The sequence below is a fragment of the Marmota monax genome, unplaced genomic scaffold, assembly GCF_021218885.2.
Source record: "Marmota monax isolate L192 unplaced genomic scaffold, Marmota_monax_Labrador192_F-V1.1 WCK01_AAM20220418_F8-fsc00038, whole genome shotgun sequence".
Classification (NCBI taxonomy): domain Eukaryota; kingdom Metazoa; phylum Chordata; class Mammalia; order Rodentia; family Sciuridae; genus Marmota; species Marmota monax.
Window position 1 is genome coordinate 7,395,355 of NW_026692498.1, and position 18,203 is coordinate 7,413,557.

Here is an 18,203-nt window from a genome sequence, read left to right on the forward strand (position 1 = left end):
CTGAACACTGATCCCATTTGATCCTATGGCAATTCCAGGAGGAAAGGATAAGACAAGAAATTTTGGCCCAGGCCACCCTATGGGCCAAGATAGGAATCTCCTTTGAAGCTCTTCTGAATTCCAGTGAAGGTCAAGGCCGGGGATACAGACACCCGTCCAACATATGGACCGGAAATGGATCTGAGGTCAGGAGGATGCTGGCCATACCCAGGATTCTACCCTCTGTAAGAAGAACCAGATCCCATGACTGCAGGGTGGTATTGCTAGGGATGCAGAGGAGCAGCGGAGTCTGCTTCAACATTTACTCCACTATTCATTGTGCCATCTGCAGGGCACACTGGGAAGGGCTCTTGGGGACACAAAGGTAGCATGAAGATCCAAGTCTGCCGTGGAGACATCGCCGTAGTAATCCCATCAGGTGGGCGGGAGTGTTTCTCCAAATGAGTGGAGCAGAGTTCTGGACAATTCTCTGGGTTACGCGGGGCTATTCCAGGAACAACCCCGTGACAGGAATGTCACACTAACTCTGCAATAAACACTGCATTCTCAGGTAGGACCATAGTAAACAGAGACACAGAAGGGGCAGATTTGGGAATGGCAAAGGAAAATAGGTCTTTTATTGCTACAGAGAACAATCTCTCTTTTGGTCCTTGGGAAGTGGAGTCCCTGTATATATGTAAAGCCAATTACTGGGTGGCTGTGTGCCAGGGCCATGCTGACCTCTGGTAGACCTTGCCTGGAGTCGGCACCACAACCCCTGGTGCCCCCAAGAGAAGCCCCAGGGCGGGTCTGGACAGGGGTGAGCTGTTGCCAGCCCACGCCAGGCTCCGGGCAGCCTAGATGGTTTCTTTGAGAGGAGAAGTTCCCAGCTGCTGAAGGGCGATTTCCTCGCTTTTCTCTTCTGCCTCCTTCTTGGAAGGGGCTTCTTTCATTCTGTTCAAAGATAAATGGAAACTCCTGTCATCTCGTTTGAATCCTTTGCCTGCCTCGCCCATTTCTCTTGTCTACTTTTAGCAAGTTCTGTGTTGAGAACTTTTTCAGTGGCCCGACCATTTCATCCCAGTTTTTATTCTTAACTTTGAACTCTCCTATTTCTAATCGTTTGGTTCAGGAGTTTAAATTCATTATCGTTTACTATTTGGTTTTGATTTAATTTATCATGATGATTTCTTCACGTAGCAGGCTCCCTTCCTCTCTTCCTACTACCCCATGTTTCTAGTCCTGCCATTGGAACCTTCTAGTGCTTTTTCTCTGTCCTTGGGCTGATTCTTCTCCACAGAGGTAATTTGGAGGTCATTTTTAAAACTTTTTTTTTCTGGGGATGTGGCTCAGTGGTAGCTTTTGACTAGCAAGCAGGAGGCCCTGGGTTCCATCCCCAGCACCACAAAAACAAAACCAAACAACAACAAAAACCCTAACTTTTAAAACATAAACCATCACCCTTACGTTGAGGCAATTTCTACAACAATGTCAACATATTTCTTCTCCCTTCCAAGTCTATTTCATGAGATAATTAAGAAAATATAAATAAATATGCTGCTTATCCGTATTTGTAACTATCCCCGTGGCAGTACATTTTTTTTGCAGTACTGGGGATGGCACATGGGGGCGCTCTACCACAAGCTGCATCTCCAGCCCTTTTTATTTTTTATTTTGAGACAAGATCTAACTAAGTTGCCTGGGCTGGCCTCCTCCTCCCAATCCTCCTACTTCAGTCTCCCAAGTCATTGGGATTACAGGTGTAAGTCACCTTGTCAATTGCTCATGCCATTTAAAACTTTTTTTTTTCCAGTAATGGGGATGGAACCAAGGGTCTCGCACATGCTAGACATGTGCTCTACCACTGAACCACATCCCCAGTCTACCACTTCAGACTCTTTATAACATAACTCTCTGTATGATGTACTAGAACTTTAAGTTATTGGGTGTTTTGGAAATTTATATATATTTTTTATATGCAGTGCTGAGACTCAACCCCAGTGCCTTACACATGCTAGGCAAGCACTCCACCACTGAGCCACAACTCCAGCTCTGGATATGTTTTATATATAAACTGTGATCACATGTCAGCTTATTTCCTTAGGACAAATTCCTTGAAATGTCACTGCTACTTAGAAGAATGCAAAAATGTTTACAGCTCATGATCAGTTGTGTCAAAGAAGTTTCCAGAAAGATCCCTTGCCCACACAGGCTCCTGCATTAAATATCACCATTGGGCTTTAAAATCTTTCCTTACTGAATATTTAAAAACTATTACACCCCCTTCTTCTCCTTTTCCTTCTAGTACTGAGGCTGGAACCCTGGGGCTCACATTTACCAGGCAAGTGCTGACCCACTGAGCTGCACCCCAATAGCTTCCCCAGTAGCTTTAAAATTTGCATTTCTTTGATTCTGACTGAGATGCATATTTTCATTCCATTCACTTCCTATTTGCATTTCCTCCTTTGTGAATGTTCAAGTTTTACATGAAAGAACTTCTAAAACATGGTCAGTCAGCTGTTCTTTGGTTGTGCTTGCTCCAACATGAGGAGTCATGACCCTAATGAATCACCTGAAAAAAGTTGAGCAACACTGTTCTGCAGCAATGGCCAGATATGCCTAGAGCCGAGACTGAGACCCTGTTTGGACTGAGAATGATAATGCCAACCTGACAGAAAGCTCTTTTAAAAATATAGCTCCTTGCCTCGCCTGTGTGATGCCTCCAGTTGGATTCCCAGCATAACAAAAAAGAAAAACAAAAAACTGTCACTCAGACATACAGATTCCTTCCTCCAAGCCCTGCCCCACAGCAGTTTCTCCAGTTTAAGCAGTTTAGCTTAAAAGCCTAAATTCTCAACATGTCCTCTAAGGTTGGCTCTGCCACCACCTCCTGCCCCACCTTGCAAGCCAGGCACTCTGGGACTCAGGGGGATTTCATAGGCTGTTCCTTCCTCCAAGGACATACTTCCCTTCTCAGCCTGGCTGACCCCTCCTCCTTCTCCACCGCATGGTCTCTCTTACTACCACATGTATTTGTGTGTGTTTATTTGTGTGTATTTGCCCTCTCTGTCTCCCTTGCTCTGTGAGCTCCAAGAGGGTAGAGATGGCATCTGTTTTCTCCCTCTTCAGTCCGTACTTAGCTTTGTGTCTGACACATGGCAGGAACTCATTGGCTAATAATCAAATAAGATTTCAAAAAGCCTGAATCAAATCCCAGGTACAATCCTCAGCCTGCAGAGCTCTTCAGAGACTTCCTGGCTTTGGTCACTAATCTTCCTGGGGTGCAGCTCCATCTGGACATGCTTCTGCCAGTATCTACCCAGGGGCAGGGCTTGGCTTCCTTGAGACGTCAGCCCATTTGTGTGTTCTGATTGCTCAATAAGCCCTGTGCCTATTTCCACTTCAATAGACTTCTGATTTAAATTTTTTCTGCAGAAGCTCACATGCAAACAGGTGCTGGGTGTGGCTAATTTACTGTGGGCACAGTGGTACCTGGCCTAATCCCAAGGAAAAGCTGTGAGGACAAGGGGACTAAAGAAGTGCATGATTTGGGGGAATGGCAGAAGAAAGGGGATTGTCCCTCAGTTCTTTACGAGAATGACAACCTGTATCATCAAAAATATATTCAAATACTGGGTTGGGGTTGTGGCTCAGTGGTAGAGCACTCACCTAGGGTATGGAGGCACTGGGTTCAATCCTCAGCACCACATAAAAAAATAAACAAAATAAAGATAATGTATTCATCTACAACTAAATTTTTTTTTTAAAAAATAAACAAATACTGATTATATTGAATTTGTGTGTGTGTGTGTGTGTGTGTTTGTATCTGCAAAGCATTTCTTCTTCCCATTTTTTCCTGAACAAAACCAAAACTATGACAAGGGGTAAAACAAGGTGGTATCCACATGCAGGGGTGGCCTGGCCTCAGGTGTCAGAGCCTAGAAAGGACAGTGTCCTGGTATGGAGAATCAGAGATTAAGCAGTTCATGGGTTGACAAGGTGAGGGGTGTGACCAGGAACAGGCATCAGGCCTGGGGCAAGATGAGGAGGATGTCTACACATATAGGTGGCCTGGCCTGGGGTGTCAGAAACCGAGTGGCAGAGAAGGATGTTCCCATAAGGGACAGCTCCATATGGAGAGGAGTCAGAGTCTGTGGCTGGGCAGAGGGCATCTGTGGAGGGAGAGGGCATCACTATTAGGTGCTCCTACCTGAAATGAATACAGGGTAACCTGTAAGATCAGCAAACCCCAACCAAAGGGAACCCCAGGAAAGAACTGATCTGTGATCTTCAAAGCTGTGGTGCATCTGAGCTCATCTCTAAAGATGGATCCATGACCTTGACCATCTGTCAAGACAGGGGTGAGGTAACAGTACTGGCTAGTAATTTATAATATGTGGTCAGGGCCTGATTCTCCCCTGGAGGAATGCCTTTACCAGCTGTCTACATCTTTTGTTAGAATCACACCTATGGTTTCTACCTGGCTTGCCTGGTTATGTAGACTGGCTTTGGTTATGACCAGTGAGATTATATATATATATATATATCAGCAAACCTGTGCCTTGGCTTCTCTGAGATGCAGAATTTGTCTTGATGGCTTGAGATACAGAAACAAGCCATTCAGGGGCTAAAGTGAGGACCCTGGGAGGTGCACCTGTGCCCCCACCATGCTGGCCTGTGCTCTCCTGCTGTATTGTGAGGCACTATATTGGGTGTACTTTTGGTTGCACTGGTTCTTTCAATGATTAAAAAGCCCTGTAGAACTGTGGAAGTCATGAAAATCAAAGAACACCAAGAACCTACTACAGCCTGAGGAAAATGAGACAACTAAAAGCTCTGTGACTGGGATCTGAATCCTTTTGCTGGATCCAGACATCAGACATTGTTGCGGAAACAGGCTGGAAGCCTAAAGATGAAACAGTGGTCACATGGCAATACTGATTTTCTGATTTTGATGGTGGTTTGTGGTTACGTAAGAGAATATCCTTGTTTGGAGGAATACACATCGAAGTACTTGGAAGGAATGCCAGCAACTTTCTCGCAAGTGGTTCAGGAAAAAGTGATATGTCTTGCACCCCTGTCCCTGCTCTTCAAAATTAAGGGTCTTCGTTGAGCATGCTGTGACTAGGAAATGCCTCACTCAGAACAGCCAGATCAGATCCCCTCTTGCACTTTTTGTGCAGGACAATGCTGTCACCTAGCTCAGTAACCTCTCTAAGGAGGCCCAGGAGAGGCATTTCCTCCAGCCTAATCAGTGAGGGAAGCTTTACTTACCCTGGGGAGCTGGTATTCTCTTCCCCCCAGCAGGGTCTCCCTTTCTGTTGTTCAGAAACTCAGGGCCCAGTTCAAAACCCTGCAACGATCTGACTTTGCTTCAAATTGCACTTGCCTCTCTCTCCTCTCCCCATTTCTCTACCAGGCTTCATTTCCAACCGAGTCTCCGGGTCTTTGGTCTATTTCTTTCTCCTTTTTGCGGGGCTAGATAGGGAACTCGGGGCGGCGGCAGGCGCGGCTCTTTGCTGAGCTACCCTCAGCCCCCTTCTTTCTCTCTTATGGTCGTCGTCGTTGGGCCCGCTCCTGTCGAAAGCGAAGCCACGGAAGACCAAGGCAGGGAGGTCTGCGTCTGCTCCCCGGCTGGTTCCGGGTGACCACAGCCTGCTTGGCCTCGCACCCGCCGTGCCCCGGCCGCTCACCTCCTCTCCATCGCAGCGATGGTCTCCACCAGGGGCACGTTGCGGGTCTCGGTCAGGAAGCAGAGGACAACCAGGCCTGCTAGAATCGAGGTGGCGCCAAAACCCAAGGGCGGCAGGACCGGGCTGATCTCCCCGAGCGTGGTGACCAGGGGCGCAGCCAAGCCCCCGAGGCGGGCGTTGACCGAGGTGAAGCCCATCCCCATCTGCCTGTGGGAGGGAGGACTCAGCACACAGCCTGCACTCTCCGGGCTGGGCCCTGGGTGTCTGGGCAGAGAGCTCTCCGCCGGGCCTCTCCTCCCAACACCCACCTGATCTCGGTGGGGTACAGCTCTCCCGTGAACAGGTACACGCAGATGAAGGAGCTGGCCAGGCAGCCCTTGCCCAGAGCTGCCTGGGCGGTGCGCAGGGTCTGCATGTCTAAGGGGGGGGAAAGGGAAGCTGAGGGTGGGAACAGGGGGTGGCAGGGGAATGTGGTGGGAGGCTGGAGGGATGCCAAGAGTAGGGGAAAGAGGCAGAGGGTGACAGGCCCCTGAACTAAGCAGGGATGAGGGGGACACAGCCATTGAGGGAGGTGCATCAAGGCAGGGAGCCTGTATTTCTATCACCTCAGTGCCCAACTGGAAGTCCCCAAACTGCCCTTCTCTGACTTCTGCGCCCCACCCCCACCCCATGTGTCTTTCTCTATTTTGTACTGGGGATTGAACCCAGGGGTGCTTAAACACTGAGCCACATCCCCAGACCCTTTTTATATTTTTATTTAGAGATAGGGTCTGGCTGAGCTGCTTAGGTCCTTGCTAATTTGCTGAGGCTGGCTTTGAACTCACAATCCTCCTGCCTCAGCCTCTGGAGCTACAGGGATTACAGGCATGTGCCACTGCACCCTGGCTCTCCTTCCTCTCTTGTTTGTATCTGTCACCAAGATCTACTGGAGATAAGCTTTGGAGTCAGGCCTGAGTTTAGTCCACAGCCCTGACCCAATTGAGTGACTTGGTCACTGTTATCATCTCCTAGCCTCCCTGTCCTCAACTGTTGTATATATATTGCAAAACCCCAATTTGAATGTCCTGTATGAGGGTAATGGTCAAAGAAATTAAGGTACTGCCTTTGGATTGGTGGCAGCCCAGGCTGCACACTGGAATTCCGTGGGGACATTCCATAAAACACCCACGCCTGGGCCCTGCCCCACATCCATTATATCAAAGCCTCAAGTTTGGATATTTTTAAAATATCTAATTCTAATATGCAGCCAGAGTTGAAAAACACCAATCTCAATAAAATATAAACTAATAAAAAAAAAATCAAGCCCATGAAATGTTGTACTAACATGGAAAAGGATGTTTTTAATATATAATAGAAAAGGATATTTTATATATATATATATAATATATATATATCCTTTATCAATGCACATGTATACATATAGATAATCCTACTTGCATTATTGCATTACATATATATGTATATATAAATGATGTCTCAATTATGTAGAATACAAAATCTATAAATAGGAAAAATGATTGGATGAAAATGTCCCAAAATACTAACGATAACACCTGTCCATTTTATAGGTGAGGAACCAGAGCCCAGAGAAGTTAGACGACCTGCCCCAGGCCATGGTGGCAAAGCTGTGGTCACACCTGGGCACATAGTTTGGCACATGTTCTAGGTCCCAGATAGTCAATCCTGGCTTCTTGCTGAAGTCACTGAACAGCTTTTTAAGTACTGAGGGTTTGAGAGTCCCTTTGCGTGGTGTGGAGCACCTGGGCTTTGGGATTTTTCTCTGGGTGAAGGTAATTTTAGCCAGCTGTGTGAACCATTGTTCCAGACCAGGCTGGCTGAGATTCAAGTCCTAACTTTTCAACCCATGGACAGGCTGCCTGCTCCGAGTGGACACACACATAACTGGCATAAGGAAGTCACCACGTTGGCTCTCCAGTGGCTTTATATGCATTTGCCTGGTCTTGCTGTCAAGATTGTCCTTGATTCAAGGGCAGACTCATGACCTTGGTGGATCTTCTTCCTGCACTGACACTAGGCACTAAGTGCTTAACAAACTCTATTAATCCTTAGTCACATTTCCCCCAGATCCAAAAAATACCTCTCAGCCTTGTTCTCTCATGGTACGTGTTGCCCACAAGACCCCAGGGGCTCCCAGTTCTCCAGGAACCTGTGTGGCAGTATCCCAGAGGGCAGCACAGGCACAAGCAATGGCTTACCTTCAGGCACAAACATGTTGGCAATGACCATGAGCCCAGCCAGGATGAGGAAGGAGGCCACTGTGGCCCGGCGGCCCACATAAATCATGGTGGTGGTGGCCACCAGCATGGCTGGGATGTCGATGATACCAAACAGAGCCTGTACCAGGTAGATGCTGAGCCCGAACTTCTGCAAGTCCATTGCCAGGCCGTAGTAAGCCACAGAGTTGGAGAACCTGGCAAAGGTGGCAGAATGATCCTGTTCCACCATTTCACTGTCCTGGGCCCAGGACAGGGAACACAGGATGGTTAACATAGGACTCCTCTCCTGGGAGAGTTAGAATCCCCTCCTGGTCTCATAAGTCTCTGACTTTGGTCTTGGAGCCTAGACTTCGCCCATCATCTCTTCCTAACACCCACTCCCCTGAGTCCCATCCATGGACCCTGGAGTGCATTTGGTTTCCTGTCAGCACCACTTGGCACTGAAGTTAAAGCAGTGCTAAAAGAATAAAGACAGAAGGAGATGGAGGTAAGTGAAGGACATAGGAGCCTATGACAACAAGCTCCCCGTGGCCAAAGCCAGAACAGAGAAGGAGAGTAAATAATATAGCATTCATTAAACAAAATAAGTAATGTTACTAAATTAGAACCCAAGGTATAAATGACACATATATGAATCTATTTAAGTAAATGATTGAACAAATCTGGACGGGGGATATGGCTCACTGGTAGCATGCTTGCCTAACACACACCGGGTCCTGGGTTTGATCCCAGTGCTGCACAATCAAACAAACAAACAAATAAATAAAAGTTAAAACAGGGCTGGGGCTGGGGCTCAGCGGTAGTGGCACTTGCCTGGCATGTGTGAGGCACTGGGTTCGATTCTCAGCACCACATAAAAATAAATAAAATAAAAGTCTATCAACAACTAAAAAAAATTTTAAAAAAGAATGATTTAAAAAAGTTAAAATAATTTTTAGAAACCCCTATTTTACAGAAAAGATGCAAACATGCTACCCTTCAGGAGGTAGAACTTAATGCCCTTCCTTTGAGTATGGAAGGGACTATATTTCAAATAATAGATGTGGATTTTTTGTTTTGTTTTGTGATGGTCCTGGGGATTAAAGACAGGGGCATACTTACCGTTGAGCTACTCCCCAGCCCATCTTTATATTCTTATCCATTTCTCATCTTCATGGCAACGTAGCTATTGGAATTTCTTTTTGCCCACCTGGCAAACTTGATTAACCACCACTCGAATGCCACCTGCTGGGTGAAGCCCTCTGCAGCCATGAGAAGAACTGCTGTTTGGATACTTGTCATATTGCATGGACATCATGGTTTCTCTAGCTGTTCCCTCCTGGACTTGGAAGTGTTTTTTCAGAATGGACTCTCCCCAGAATCCCCTAGAATCCTCCCAGAATCTCCCTAGAGAGCCCAAAGGGATAGTGCGAGGTCCATTCTGGAAAAGCTGCCTGTGAGATTCCAGTGGCACTCACCCCTACCCTCAGAGGAGACCTGCCCCCTTCCACCAACACAATGTCTCATCTACACTCTATCTTAGCACCCAGCAGAGAGCTCCATCAGAAAGGCGTGTGGGATGAGACTGGCTTTGCAAAGCTCACCTGCTCTTTGTGTTGGGAATATTTCAGAACAGAGTTTGTCAGTGGGAGAAAAAGGCACGTTCCTGCCTCAGGTCAAAGTCTTGGAATGAGCCCCTCACCTACCAGACCACCATGAGACAGCATGTGACCTTGCGGATGGCCGGAGTTCGGAAGAGATCCAGGATAGAGTTGGAGGTGCGGACGCTTGCAAACTCGCTCTGGATGTAGGAGCTCACCACCTGGGTGAGGAATGTGTGATCAGTGGCAGCAAAGGATCCAGGGCCTCCTGTCCCTGCTGGGAACACCTTCATTTTGTGTGTGTGTGTGTGGGGGGGGCGGTTATCAGAGATTGAACCCAGGGGCACTTAGCCACTGAGCCACATCCCAAATTAATTTTATTTTTTATTTTGAGAGAAGGTCTTGTTTAGTTGCTTAGGCCCTCACTAAATTGGTGAGGCTGGCTTTGAACTTGTGATCCTCCTGCCTCAGCCTCCTGAGCTGCTAGGATTACAGGTGTGCTCCCACCACACACCTGTTGGGACCCCTGGCAAGATAGTGGCTCCAGGGCTTTGAGATGAGGCACAGGTTTCAACATGTGCCCCACCCTCCTGGCTCTGGGATCTGGGAGTCTGTCTATACCTTTCCTGGTATAGATAGTGTTGTTAGGTAGAAGCTAGCAATGAGCAGTCAAGTGTAGGCAAGGTCCTAAGTGGTCTTTAAATTACTTTAGGGGTCCTTCTTTAAGCTACTTCCAAAGTAGACAAGAAAGCAAAGGTGGTAGTTAATTTGTAGAAAAGAACCAGAAGCAAAAGGAGCTAATCGGGAAATATGTCAAAAGAAAAGGATTCATGGGACTGACTCTTGACAGGGTCCTCTGATGTTGACATGAAGCTAGGAATTATGGCTAAAGGTGTCTCCATGTGTCTGGGGAGGAAGAGTCCTTTAGTAATGCAGGCGCAATAAGGTAACTTCTGACAGCTATTGACCCCAGTGTCCCCATTAACATGGGATTGACTTGCGGACGAAGTCGCCCCAAAAGGATGGCCACTGTGATAGTTCCAGAGAGGACCGACTAAGGTCAAAAACTCCACCACCCGACGGGAAGGGGGAGTTGAATACCTGATTAGCAGAGAGTACAGAAGGTGGTCCCCACTTTTCCTGCTAAACATCAAAGAGTAATAAAATTGGGGACACCTTTGTCTCCTTTGCCATTCTCTGTTTGGAGACGGCCCATCTCTCCCTCGAGAGTGCTTTTTGCTGAAGCCTCACTTTTCCTTTACTTTATTTCCGCCTCACTTCACCTATCATGAAGTTCTCTTGCATGGCTTTTGCTGAGCTGAGGTTTGGAGTTTCAGCTCCCCACTTTCCTGGGACAGTATCAGGCGGTGGTTGAAAGCAGAGGTTCTGAGTCACTTCCTGCTGTGTGTCTTAGGCAGATTACCTGACCCACAAGCTTCAGTTCCTCATTGGCACCAATGAGGCCTTAAGTGAGATGACGTATGAGAAGCTGTTAGCATAGTTCCTCACACAGGGCTTAATAAACAGCCAGTATTGTTAATGAATGATAACTATCTTATAAAGAATGGAATGTGTAATAAATGGTGCTCTTGATATCGATTCTCCAACAATTTTATTTTATGATTGCTATCTTAAGTTGTTTGCTTTTATTAAATTTTGACTGGAGGTCAACGTGAAGGTTATTTCCTTACTGCACAGGTGGATAGACCAATGAGAGAAGCAGCTAAATCATTCGCCCCAGATCACACAGCCGTTCAGTGCTTAAAGGACATCTTTCCTACACCAGAACTCTCCGCCTGGGTGGCAGCCGAGTCCTGGGAAGGTGGCAGAGCTTGTGGAACCCCGAGGTGGCCCTCAAGTTGGAAGGTCATTCCCAGCCCTGCTCCCTCCTCCCCACTCACCTCTTTGGTCAGCCTTTCCCCTTCGGCCCTTCTCCCATTCATGGCGGCCACCTTCTGCAGGTTCCGCAGGGCTTGTTGGGACTTGCCGTGAAGGAGGAGCCATCGAGATGACTCTGGCAGCCACCTGGGAGGGAGAGAAGGATGCAGAAGGACCAGGGCTGGGTGGAGCTCATTCCATTTCCCAAACCCAGTTACACCCACATCCACCTTCTCTCAGATCCTAAAAAAAGGGTGCAAGGTCCCTTGTCTCAGAACCAAGAAGACGGCAGGACACGTCACCTTCCCTTTTTTGTAATAAAGAGAGTCACTGAAGGGTCCTTAGAGACTACAGTGGACTCAGTATTCAATCTCTCTCTGTCTTTTTTTTTTTTTTTGGGGGGGGGGAGCCTCAGAGATTGAACCCAGGGGTGCTTAGCCACTGAGCCACATCACAAATTCATTTTATTTTTTATTTTGAGAAGGTCTTGCTAAATTGCTTAGGTCTTCGCTAAGTTAGTGAGGCTGGCTTTGAACTTGTGATCCTCCTGCCTCAGCTTCCTGAGCTGTGACCACCACACCTGACTCTGAATCTGTTTCTGATCCCTAGCTGTGTGGCCTTTACTAAATCATGATCCCTCTCTGGGCTGTGCTTTAGCCTCCCTCTTATAAAATGTCATGGGGCTGTTGTGAGGCACAGAGGAGTTGAAAGACAAAATGATTGACATGTCCCAGAGCCTCATGCTAACAGAAGGGGTTTTACTGGACCTTCTGAAAGCCGCCTGAGAGTACTCAGGAGTGTGTGGTCCCCCTGAGCACTTTCTGTCCCTTGTGTCCCCACCAGGTCCAGCAAATCCCAGCCTCTCCCATCCCGACCTCTTGCGGGGCCAGGTGAGTGTCCCGTCCCCCGGGCGCACTCTCCCCTCCTCCTCACTGCTGCCGGACATACCAAGAATACAGGAGGAAGATCAGGAAGGGAGCTGAGACCGCAAACTGTAGCCACCGCCAGGGGCGGATCAGGTAGGCCACGCCAGCCAGGATGAGCTGACCCACGGTGAAGGAGAAGCCCAGCAAGATGCCCGCCACAGTCCGGCCCCGGGTGGGCATCCACTCCACAACTGCAGAGGAAATGGCAGTACGCTCAGCGAGCCTGCCTTCCCACGGAGCTGCTTAACTCCCCGGCCTCTTGATGGCGATTTAAACTCATGCGGAGACCCATTGAGACTCAGGCCAAAGTGTCCCGACTGGTGGGATCAAATTACTAAATGTAAACTATAAAACCACAAGAATGCTAGAACTCATGGTTAGATTTTTTATATATAAAATCTCAAAATTCTGAGAAACTCACAATCAGAAGGAATCAAATGAAGGCTAAGGTTAAACAAATCTGAATTCATAAAAAAAGAAATGTCTAAATAGAAATAAACAACATAAAACACAATAAGCAAAGTCATAGCATTGGCAAAAAAAAAAAAAAGTCAAAAATATTTGCAACTCAACAGTTAAGAGGCCGTTTCTCTAATATTGGAAGTGTTCTTACAAATCAATAGGAAAATTACCAGCAAGCCTAAAGGGAAATGGGCAAGGGATGTGAATGGCTGGTACAGAGGAAATAGAGTGGTTCATGATGCTATCAAAACATGGTCGACCCAGCTGGGGGCATAGCTCAGTGGTAGAGCGTGTGCCTACCTTCCAGGAAGCCCTGGGTTCCAAATAGATGCTTAACTTCATGTGAAGACAAATTGCAAATTTCTATAGGCAGAAAAGATTGGATGAAACCTAAACCTGAGCCTGCCACTTGTCTGTGGGACTGTTAAATAAATCGCGATACATCCTTCCAAGGCATCCACGACAAATTAATGAGGGTACTTCTTTCCAGGGAGCAATGAGCCCGTTAGTGCAATCCACCCACAAAGCAAATCATGTTTCTGCCTTCAGAGCTTAGCCACCTTCTGCTCTTCTCATCTGCTCTGCTGCCACCCTCTGGCCCAGTTCAACCTTGGCTCTTGGTGGGATGAGGGCAATGCCCTCTTCTCTGGACTCCCTGCTTCTGTTCTGGTGCCAAATGGCATCTGCCAGAGGGATCCTGTCAAACCTCAAACACTAAATCAGGTCAGGGCTGCACTCAGCACAGAATCCTCCAGGGCCTCCTGCCTCATTTGGAATTAAAGCCAAAGTCCTTCAAGTGGCCATGGGGTCCCCCGGGAGGCATCAACAAATGAGCCAGTGATGGCATTGCTAAGTGAAAGACTCAAGATGCAGAACAGGGGCTGGGGTGGAGCTGAGTTCCACCCTCGGCACTGGAAAAAGTAAAAAGGGCTGAATGGTGTGCATAATAACAAAGAGGGGAGATAGAAAGAGACGTGAGGGTCCTCACACTTTTGTGGCATGATCCAGGGGCAGATGTTAGAGTCATCACACTTTTGTGGCACAATCCAGGGGCAAGGTGTGACCTGTTGAGGAGGCTCTGGAGCACCCAACTGAGTCTCAAAAAAGACTTCCTTGCAGACTAAGCTGCCCAAGGACAGAGTGCCCAGCCGCCAGCGGTGTCTGATGTGTGCACGTGTGTCTGATACATGTATGTGTGTGTATGTGTGTGCGTGTGAATGTAGGTATTGTGGGGCTTTGCTGAGATCCCATTTTGTGTGTCCTGGTCTTCCAACCCCCAAACTTCTTCTCCATCCCTGAAATTAAAATCCTATCCTGTCATTGGATGGCTGAGGGTGGTGGCAGTTTCTGAGCAAGGTAAGGAATTTAAGTGAAGCACAAGCCCATGTCAGCCTGTGTTCAGGATGGGCTTCCGACTATCCCATGAACCTCTCCACCAAGACCACCCAGGAAATCCCAGCCTGCGCTGAGGACTGATCCTGCCACTTGTCACTTGGGAGGTAACACTCCTCCCTGGCATCCAACAAGCCAGATCTCCACCATGGAGCTAAGAAACCACAAGTGTTTGTTTTTCCAGTACTGAGAAGTGAACCCAGGAACAGCCCCACCACTGAGCTACATCCCCAGCCCTTTTTATTTTTTATTTTGAGGTGGGATTCCCAGGCTGGCCTCAAACTTGCCATCCTTTTGCCTCAGCTGAGAGAAGCCACCAGCAGCCCGGGTAAACCCCACCCTTATAAGGGCCGCATAATTTCAGGGCGGTCTGCAGCTCTGGAGACCATCCTGTCCCACTGCCCTCTGTGTCCCAGTCACCTCTGTGTCCCACACTAAGCCTGGTATGCAATGGACACTTAGTAAGTGGTTATTGTCGATTAACTCACAAATGAAATAAACAGACCCTCTCGGTTCACAGAGGAGGAAATGAGACCCCAGACCAAGGACAAAGCTGCCAGGATCCACCCTGGCTGCGGGCAGGTCCAAGGTCTGCAAGCCCCGTCTCCTAGGCCTAGAACCTGGTGGTGTTCTGAGCTGAGGCCCCTGGAGGAGAACTCCAGCCAAAGGAAATAAGAAAGATGGGGCTGCCATTTCCCCTTCTCCTCTAGCCCCAGCCGTCCAGGCTGCTCCGCGGCTGAACTCACCCAGCGAGAGCGAATTGAGGATGATGCCAGAGAAGGTCATGCCCATCAGGAACCGGAAGACGCAGTAGGCGCTGAAGGAGTCGATGTACGCCGTGGCGGCCCCTGACACTGCCAGCTGCAGGTATGACCAGACCAGGGGGACCTTGCGGCCCAGCCTGAGCCCAGGGAATGGACAAAGCGTTAGGCTTCAGGAGCAGCAGTGGCATCCCCGACAGTCAGTGCCCAGGCCTTCCACTCTGGTAAGGGGAAATCAGCCAAAGGGAAGCTGGGGTGCCGTGAAACCCACCCCTCAAAATGGAAGGGCAACAGCTGGGACCCAGGCACCGGTGGCGGGAGGGGCACCATGTGGAAGAAAATTGGAGATGAAGAGACTTATTCCAGGCCCGGGAAAGGCAGAGGATCTGCAGAGACCCAGAGGGAGGTGTGGTGGGTAGGGAGAGGGGTCCCCTGGGTGTTGCTCTGGCTGGAAGGAGGCCTCTGACCAGAATCACAGGGAGATGAGCCCTGGCCAGACTCAGGCTGTGGGGGCAGGACCCAGCATGGAGTCTTCAGGGGAGCTGATTGCTATAGGAGGCAGGAGGAGTCCAAGGCCAGGGTGGCAGGGTTATGTCACCCCATTGCATACGAGGGCCCAGGGCCAGAGTGCTAGCCCTACTTGTCCAGAAGGGCAGCAGACCAAGAAGGTGTGGACAGCGTTTCTTCCCCACACACCCATGACACGCACACTCCCTTCCTTCCTTCCTTCCTTCCTTCCGTCCTTCCTTCCTTCCTTCCTTCCTTCCTTCTTCTACAATTGCTCATTGAGCATCTCTAAGGCACAGGCCTGAGCTGAGGGCTGGAGACATGGAGGCCCTCCAGATAAGATACAAGTTCACATGTAGAGAGACCAGGTGTGATGAGGGGTTGAGGGGATGAGCTCTGGAGTCTGGGAGGGCCTCCCCACCAACCTGAACGGAGGGAAGAGGGGCAGGGGAGGGAAGAGGAGGTGAAGGAGCTGGACTTCTTCAAAGCCAGGGCCCTGCTCTGTCTCATAGTCTTTCCATGGGGGTGAGTTCTGGCTCATTTGTACACAGGATGCTGTGTGGACATTACAGAGGACAGCACAGCTTTTCCAAAGGAATATGGAGAAGCCTTCAAAGTGAAGACAAAGTGGGGGGCTAGAGCCTGTGTGCAGTGTCCCAGCATTTGCGCGGGTTGGGGGAGCAGGCTGGGGGTGCGGCTCGCCCAGCATGTGCTGGGGCCTGAGTTCCATCCTTACACAGCATGAAAAGGAAGGGGCAAGCACATATACTGATTTGACCGACTGCATAAAACCTCAAAATGTCTCGAGGAAGGATGGCCAGAAAAGGGAATTTTGAAAGTTCTCACCACAAACAAGTGGTAAATGTTTAAGGTGATAGATACACCGACTACCCTGATTTGATCATTACACATTATATACTTGCCCTGAACAGCACCTTGTAACCCATAGCTATGTACATGTGTGCATCAAAAAACATAAAACTTTTTTAAAATGTTTTTTTTATTGTCAATGGACCTTTATTTTGTTTATGTGGTGCTGAAAATGGAACCCAGTGCCTCACGAATTCTAGGCAAGTGCTCCTCCACTGAGCCACAACCCCAGCTCCCAAATTATAAAACTTAATGAAAAATTTAGAAATGAAAATAGGGGCTGGGGTTGTAGCTCAGTGGTAGAGTGCTTGCCTGGCATGTGTGAGGCCCTGGGTTCAAACACCAGCACAACACACACACACACACACACACACACACAGAAATAAAGATCTCTCTAGTTGGAGATGTAGAAATTGGGCTGCCCCATGGAGGGAGCGATGGGGCGAGATGAGAAAACTTTCTTTCTGCATGCTCTTTTGTATCTTTTGGGATTTTGAAGGATGTAAATGCACTTATACATTATCCATTGAAAATATGAGTAAACTTTTACCAAAAAATGTTAGCATAGCTGGGCACCATGGCACACGCCTGTTATCCCAGTGACTCTGGAGGCTAAGGCAGGAGGATCAAGAGTTCAAAACCAGCCTCAGCAGGGAGACCCTAAGCAACTCAGCGAGATCATTTCTAAATAATATATTTTAAAAGGAGCTGGGGATATGACTAATTGGTTAAGTGACCCTGGGTTCAATCCTGATACTGGGGGGGGGGGGGAGAAAAAGAAAAAAACACAGAGACCGTCACTGGTTGTAGGGACACTCACACCAGAAGCTCACCTGTCTGCCAGGCTGCCAAACACGGCGGCCCCCAGCAGCACCCCGGCCATGTAGATGGACTGAGCCAGGTCACGGAGGGTGCGGGCCTCACACACCAGATCCCACTGCAAGGAGAGTGGGACACTGAGCCCTGGACTTAGGTAGCAGCCCCCCGCCCCAAACGGCTCCCTCTGACCTCCATCACGATGGTGGACGGGAAAACGCTGCGGTCATAGACCCAGCCGTCCTTGCAGTCCTCGGTGGCCACCCCATAGACCGAAGTGTTGGGGCTCAGAAGGGCCCACTGAGGCTCTGTGAAGCGCTGGCATGGCTCAGGGACCCCATGCTGGTCAAGGGGTATGGTGGCCCTCAGCCAGGCCCCCGAGTCGTTGGTGGTGGCCTCTGTGTGGTTGGCGGGAAGCTGGCAGTGATGGGGGACCGCAGCAGCCGTGAAGTTCTGGAGGAAGTTGTGGCAGGCCAGCAGGCCACAGGGCAGCAGCAGCAGGGCCGTGTAGATGAGCTGGAAGCGGCCCACCCCGCCCAGGGTGTCCAGCAGGTCGGTGAAGGCCATGGCCGTGGGCCTGACCCGAGGCCCAGCCTGCCCCAGGCCTTATGTAAAGGGACAGGGGAGGGGCTTTGGAGGCGGAGGACCAGGGGTGAGGACCAAGACCGCCCTGTGTCCCGCAGCTCAGAGGAGTCTGGTTACACCTCACTGGAAGTCTTGAGTGTCCCCACATCTTCGGGCTCCCCGCCCCTGGGCCTTTCTTCCTGCCTCCCTCCATCTCTCACCTTCTGAGTTAGACAGGTGAGGAGTCCCAGAAAGCTGCCTCCCAGCCACAGCCAAACCCGCAGGCCCAGCCGCCCTGCCCCTCCCTCCCTGCCCACCTGCACCCTCGCTTCTGGAGGCCGTCATGAGGCTTGAGCAGCCCTGACTCTGGCCTCAAAATGCGTGGGACCAAGGTCTCGTCACTGTGTTTCAAACCACGGTCGGACCTGTGAGTGCTTTGTAGATCAGAGTCACAAATAAGGGGGTGACAGTAATTATGGCTGCTCGCCCTTCCCCCACTCCATGAGAGTCAGGGAGTTGGCTGCACAGCTGATGTCCA

General features: G+C 49.3%; 1 protein-coding gene and 1 long non-coding RNA gene across 2 annotated transcripts; one reads left to right on the forward strand and one right to left on the reverse strand.

Moving 5' to 3' along the window:
• Positions 1–587: 587 nt before the first annotated feature.
• LOC124092646 (solute carrier family 22 member 20) lies at positions 588–17,668 on the reverse strand. Its single transcript, XM_046444473.1, has 10 exons — positions 17,294–17,668; positions 17,119–17,222; positions 14,894–15,048; positions 12,316–12,484; positions 11,391–11,514; positions 9,595–9,710; positions 7,889–8,103; positions 5,981–6,089; positions 5,673–5,879; positions 588–933 (listed from the first exon to the last, which is right to left on the reverse strand). Exons 1-10 carry the CDS (start codon positions 17,666–17,668, stop codon positions 837–839), a joined length of 1,671 nt encoding a protein of 556 aa, XP_046300429.1. The 3' UTR covers positions 588–836.
• On the forward strand, positions 9,474–11,702 carry LOC124092647 (uncharacterized). Its single transcript, XR_009226858.1, has 3 exons — positions 9,474–9,666; positions 11,188–11,355; positions 11,451–11,702. It is a non-coding gene; the product is annotated as an uncharacterized LOC124092647 (long non-coding RNA).
• Positions 17,669–18,203: the final 535 nt, after the last annotated feature.

Coding starts and splice junctions, on each gene's coding strand:
- LOC124092646 (XM_046444473.1), bottom strand. CDS start 17,668: ATGGCCTTCACCGACCTGCTGGACACCCTGGGCGGGGTGGGCCGCTTC. Junction 8,104..9,594: donor TGCTGTCTCATGGTGGTCTG/GTAGGTGAGGGG, acceptor CACCTTTGCCAG/GTTCTCCAACTCTGTGGCTT. Junction 5,880..5,980: donor CTGTACCCCACCGAGATCAG/GTGGGTGTTGGG, acceptor TCCCTCCCACAG/GCAGATGGGGATGGGCTTCA.